This window comes from Amphiprion ocellaris, chromosome 4, assembly GCF_022539595.1.
Source record: "Amphiprion ocellaris isolate individual 3 ecotype Okinawa chromosome 4, ASM2253959v1, whole genome shotgun sequence".
Lineage (NCBI taxonomy): Eukaryota > Metazoa > Chordata > Actinopteri > Pomacentridae > Amphiprion > Amphiprion ocellaris.
Window position 1 is genome coordinate 38,265,867 of NC_072769.1, and position 6,626 is coordinate 38,272,492.

The window sequence follows — 6,626 nt, forward strand, 5'->3', positions numbered from 1 at the left end:
GGTAGGCTATTTATTATTTATTAATTATTTATTCAAATGTCCTTTTATCCCTAATTTTATCAAACCTTATTCCAACACCATTACACTACAATGTATGGAATTTTTTTTAACCTGGCTGGTTGCAAAATGTGAACGTTTCGTGGCTGGTCCCCTCCTCCCTGGTGCGTGCAGGCAGGTGAGGAGGAAGTGAGGGCGGTGCATTGTGGGGGCGGTGCTCCGTCTCAGGTGAGCCTTTCAGTGGCAGCTGTCGTTTTGCCCGCAGGTTCGGTTTGGGATCACAGGAGTGTTAAGGTGATCACCGATGAAGAGCAGGGAGGACAGCGGAAAGAGGAAGCGACTTTAAATAACAGCGCGAGCCAGAGGCAGGTAGGTAAAGGTGTGAATGTGGCTCCGAGTCCGGCTCAGACTGCCAGGTCACTGCCTGCTTCTACCGCAGCCTTTATCAAGCTGACACCGGGGCAACTGTTAAGTCTGAACTTTAATACAACACGGGGTTAAGTGAGGGTTTGTCAGGGCGAACACACACATCTGAATAACTTCCACAGACTAGACTAGACTAGAGAGCTCTCCCCCTCTATGTGCTGCTAGCTCTGCTGGCTAACCACGCAGCCCTTCGACATGTTGGATTAAAACGCCCTGAGTCAATACTTCATCTGTATCCTCAGTTAGTTGATCTACTGGGAGCTAACTCGTGTGAGGCATTTGCAAATTTAACTCACTGCTGGACAACAGGTGACACAATAAACGCAGGTAGGCTACATTTAGAGTAACATAGGAAGTGCTGTATAAAGTTTAAATGACCTCTTAATTATCTTTTTGGTTACTGCTAAGGCATTGCTAGTTGAACTTGAGCTATAGATAAACTAGATGTTTGATTAACCAGAATTAATCCCTAAGATATCTTCAATTTAACCTGTCAAAAGTTAAATAAAGGTGTCTAAAGATCATGTGGTATATGTGAAGAATCCGACTAAACCACTTGCAGGAATTGGCAGTCAAGATATCCCAGCTGTTGTTTTTACAAGTTAATATCCCAGTTCCATTCCAGCCAATAACATCTTCAGTTAGTGATGTCCAGAAAGATCATTTTGCAAACATCCTTACTTAATAATAGCTTTAATTTGAGCATTGTAAATGTATCTGTCACACAGTCCAATGGATTGTTCACACTAGTCCAAATGTAATACCAGATGTTTTAAATTGAAGTCGGTGTGTCTAATATGCAAATCATGTATTGCCAAGCAAATAAGCCAATATGCCAGTCAAAATTCCCGTATAAATTAAAATATTTATTCTCACTTGTCAGACTTCGATTGCAGTCAACTACCTCAGATTATAAATGTGACTGGTACCGCTGTCATTTTGACATTTTTTTTTTTTTAAAATTCAAAATGTCATTTTAGTTGTTAAATAGAAACCTCCTAAGTGCTGAAAATGTTTGCTGTACAGAAGTGCTGTGATGATAGTTGGTTTGTTTATTTTTCTGGTTTATTTCAAGCTATTTATGAATTTAAAAAAATACATTAAAATGCAGCCAGTTTGAGTTGAGCTTTCCCTTTTCTCCTGACTTTATTAAAACCAAATAATATGAGGAAGATGTGGAATACTGAAATACGTGGACAAGTTATCAAGCTCCTCAAACTTAGGGAGCAAATTTGTGGCAAAAAAAATCATTCAATGTCACAGACAAAGAAAGCTGCAGCATCTTTTCCAACATGTTATCATTGCTTGGTGTCAGTTACACCACAGACAAATCAGTTTGTACAGTAAACCATTGTTTAACACCCACAGAAAGAAACCCGGATTATCTTATGTTTGATTAGGAAACTACTGAAATGTGCTGTAGACATCAGTCACAAATACTGAGCACATGAAAATCCACAGTGCTTAACCAACTGTTACAGCTGGGATCTCTGAGACCCAAAACAGCATTCATAATAATAGGGTAATTAAAAATGCTTTCAATAGATTCCAGTTAAATGTAGTGGAGTCTGGCCATAGAACAGGTGATTATGTTTTAGAGTTGGTCCTACACTTTTAAAGATTTCCGAACACTCCAAGACAGGGAATTTTGGAAGAGTATTTGCTAATTTTTCATCAGAGACCGCACTGGGTGAAAAATCAGCTCTTGGTACAGTATGTGCATTGAGATGCACTTCCAGTTCTGGGTGCAGATAAAAACTTTCCAAACATACTTGATTATTAATATCTTGTTGAGTGTTGTTGCTTTCCGGTGTTCATTTTTCCCCATTGTTTTTTTTTCTCCTGATCATACAATAGACTATTTTATGAGCAACAATCTCTAGGTTGCTATTAGTTTCCAGTAGTATAAAATCCCGTTGTTCGTTTAATTCTCCGTCCCCCACTGAGGCCGACATGCCCCCAGTCCAACTCAAACAGCTGACCTGAGCTGTGTAAAATGACTTTATCATCAACTGTGACGTCATCAGATCAGGCTGCTAGTGTTTTGCTTTCTCTATGAATGGTAATGGCTTGGGCAAAATATTGGGAATGCTTTTAAATTAAATCCAATATACCTCCGCCCTCTGTGACCTCAATAAAAAACACAAAAGAAATGTTTTTACCTTTTTAGCAACATTTTGGATTGCATTTGCTTTCTAAATACAGTGGCTGGTGAGTGCATGTTCACTTGTGTTTTGTCTAAAGAAAAACATTTCCGCAACTTTATAGACTCTAATCTTAAATAAGTTTCCACTAACTGGTCCACTCTTGTTCCTTTAAGCTTTGTAAGTGCAAGTTAAGTTTGCTTCATTGCATAAACAGCTATGATCAAACATTCGTCTTCACTACTTTGTCAGATGACAGGTTTAACGCAGAATTATGAAACTTGCTATGTTTACAGTGAATTCTTCCACAAAAGGTGTCCACATGTAGCACGTTTGAATTTGTTTCTAAAATTAACCTGCGTTGGGATTTAAGTGAAAATCCTAGAGAAATTAAAAATGAGAATGTGTTTTTCAAACCTCTCGCTCTGGAAGTTAGCTTTCAAAATCTGTTGTTATCATTCTAATAACCCAAGTGAGTCTGGCTTGTGGATACTGTTACCCAGTTCTGCTTTGTTCCTTTGTCAGTGTCAGCTGAAATGTGTCTGTGTGAACCTGAAACGGAAAGGAGGGTCTAATGGAAAAAACCTCTCTCAAAGTGACTTGTTTTCATTAGCATGTGGCCAAGAATTTAGTACACTTTGAAAGAATTAAATCACGTTTTTGTGTTTAGCTGTGAGTTGCTATTTTTTAGTCATAATTATAAATCCCATGAGAGTTCTTCTGCTCTGTGCTAACATGAGTTTTTTCTCTGTGTAGTTTTAATGGACAACAGGAAGAGGCATCTAAAACACACTGTTATCTGTGCCCTGGTAGCAGTGGTGGTCTTGTTCCTCTACCTCAATACTGAAAGACAGTTGGGGAGTCCGGGTGCTCCAGCTTACAGGAAACACTCAGCATTACCATCAGCAGCAGAACCACAGTGGGAGGATCCCGGGCCGTATCATGTGGCCTATCCACGAAACTACAAATTCATTATGGATGACACACCAACGTGTAAGACCACAACTCCTTACCTGATCCTGATGGTTCCTATTGCACCTCATGACGTGGCAACTCGGGACATCATCCGGAAGACGTGGGGAAATGAGACGCTGGTCCAGGGTGAGCTGGTTGAGACTGTTTTTATTGTGGGACTGCCTGGAGGAAGTGATGCTGAACAGCAGCAGGAGAAACTCAAACAGGAGAATCAGCTGCACCACGACCTGATTCAGAGCAACTTTCAGGACAGCTACCACAATCTGACCATCAAGACCATGGTCATGCTGGAGTGGCTGGCTGAGCACTGTGCCAGTTCTGCCTTTGTCATGAAGATTGACTCAGATATTGTACTTCATGTCGAGAATTTGGTTAAATTGCTGCTGGATCTTAGTACACCTAAACAAAACTACATGACAGGCTTGGTGTGGTGGCACAGCCCTGTTTTAAGAAATCCGTTCATCAAGTTCTACATGCCAAGAAGTGTGATTGAAGAATCGGAATACCCTCCATATCCTCTGGGCATGGCCTACGTTATGTCTCTGGACCTTCCTGCGAAGATCTTGGGAGTTTCACATCAGATCAAACCCATCTACATTGAAGACGCCTACCTGGGCATGTGTTTGAAACGCCTGGGCATTCCTCCCACCGACCCTCCGGACAAAGCAATGTTTCTTGTCACCCCTGAGCATCCTCTGAGCGACTGCAGTCTTTCCAAAGTGATTGCATTGATGACAACAAGCACACTACAGATGACGAGTTACTGGGAGAGGATCAGACAGAAAGTTCGGTGTTGAAGTTATACTGGTTTGGATTGTAGAAAGTGTGAACTGACTTCGAGTGACTCTTAAAATGAAGTCAACTGGATCATATTATGTGTTCGCAGGCAACATAGCAGCGCCTTCTGACTTGGTTGGAAAGATCAGAAGTTGTCAAGCCAGATAAACAGGCCAAACTGTCAGCACTTCCCGCCTGTAGTCAGTATGAAGCTGTTCGTTTTATAAATCTCAGCTCAGCACCATCACGTTTGGTCATTTTGCATCAGAGTGTGAAGAAGTTAGCGAGACAAAGAGATGTTTTCTCATCTGTTATAAGTGACCAAAAATATAAACACGGTCTGTAATATTTCATTTGACTAAATGCATTTGTTTCAGCAAAGGGGAATAAGTATTTATTGTTCCAACAGGCCTATATACACTTCATTTTTACAATGATAAGAGTGTGTGGATAGTTTAATCTTTTTTTTTTTTTTTTTTTTTTTTGTACTATGTGGGAGTAGACGGCTGTGGTCACTGCCTCCCAGTAAAAGTTTACTTTGATTTGATGATACAGCCACATAGTTTTTTGACTTCCTCAAAGTTTTTATAACTTTAGAAAAGGACAATAATTTTGCACAAAGTATTTTTTCTGGGTGTGCTGAAGGAAGCAGCTCAACTTTGCTGAGTGTTTCTTTGGGATTTTTGATGGTGATTTGGAGAAGAGGAACTGTTAGAGCATCAAGCTAACAGCCACATTCTTTGGGAACTTCTAGTTACTGATGTGTATTTTCTCTGTCTCATGAACGTCTATATGGACGTCAGGTAAACCTATGTATGTATGTAATGAACACTGAGTTATTTTCAAAGTGAACAACCATGTCAGATCCTAGAGCAGATTAGCTTAAAGTTTCCTCAGATAACCCGCACAACACTCACTATTTAAAGGACTGACTTTGTTCTAAGATTTAGAAATGACCTTAGTTTGTTATTGGGTTTTTTTTGGTGATGGTTAATTTAGGATGTTACTGCATTTAAAATAAGTCTACATTTTTTAAAGTTTTCTCTGCAGAGGGCTGTAAGACTGAATACATTAAACCTCTTCAAGAGTCACAGGTACATTCACTGGTATCCTGCTCCTCTGGTGACATGGGAGACAAGACATAATGTTGCCATATGATAAAATTAGCAAAAATTGTAAATAAGTGTGTTTAATTTGTAAAAATGAACCTGCTTTGTACTTGTGATGTGTTACTGTAATGAAGTCCCTGTAGACTTGTAGTTTGTCATCACTCCAGCAGAGGGCAGGCTAACATTGGACAACATGTACAAAGCCTCCAGCCTGCACTTCAGGAAACAGTCATTATTTGAAAATGTTTGCATTTTGCCAAGACATTTTTAACGGCATTTCATTGTTTATGTAAATAGTCATTGTCATGCTAGGTCAGCAATATTAGTTACACGTGTTTGTGTTGTATTATTTTTATTACTTTTCCTGTTCCCCAAAGTTGAAAACAATCTGAAAATGTTTAATAAAATGTTGTCTTATTTACAACTGTGCACTCTAGTTGCATCACTGTGAATCAGCCAATCAGTACAAGTGAAAGTGGTCAGTGCAACATGGGTGAAACAATAGGACCATTGTCTTCTTAACTTGAAATCATAATTTTGAAATAGCGAAGACATTGCCCTCACTGTGACCTCACTTTTCCTTCCCTCTCTGTCTTGTCATTCATGTGCTGCTCCGTATGATCTGTTCTTCCTCCATCAAGGCCCTACACCACCTCCTGCTGCCTCCACTCTGCATAAATCACACAGATGAAAACCCAAACGCTGGATCCACATGATTTATTGTTTTTGCCATCATGCAAAATCCGAGCTCCAGCTCAGCAGTTGGCATTATGGCAAAATCACTGTCGTCTCTATCCACTGCGCATAAGTGCCATTTTAGACCTGGTAAATAAATATTGGCTTGTGTGAATCCAGTTAATGATGCAGTGCAGTGTCTATTTTGGAGCTTAGTGTCTTGCTTTAGCACAATTGTGTTGTTAAACACTTCTGATTGTCGATCCCACAACTCTGAAAAGTAGCAATTATTGCCACTGCTGAGCCACAAGGTCATTCTTCATCCTTGTGCTTTTACAGACATATTTCTTTGCCTCCTTCCTGTCTCTGCCCACTATACTCTTTGTTTGGGTGTGTGCGTCTCTGTGTTACTGGGGTCCATTTATTGCATCGCTGTTTCAGGTATAAACACAAACCCTCCCTGAGACTACACAGACTTTCCAATTTGTACATGCAGCAGAGGAAATTGCTCATCTTCTTCCCT

At 40.0% G+C, this 6,626-nt stretch overlaps 1 protein-coding gene across 1 annotated transcript; it reads left to right on the forward strand.

Annotated features, from left to right (window-relative positions):
* Positions 1-213: 213 nt before the first annotated feature.
* LOC111572758 (beta-1,3-galactosyltransferase 5-like) lies at positions 214-5,857 on the forward strand. Its single transcript, XM_023276561.3, has 2 exons — positions 214-366; positions 3,324-5,857. Exon 2 carries the CDS (start codon positions 3,329-3,331, stop codon positions 4,337-4,339), a length of 1,011 nt encoding a protein of 336 aa, XP_023132329.1. The 5' UTR covers positions 214-366; positions 3,324-3,328; the 3' UTR covers positions 4,340-5,857.
* The last annotated feature ends 769 nt before the right edge of the window (positions 5,858-6,626 follow it).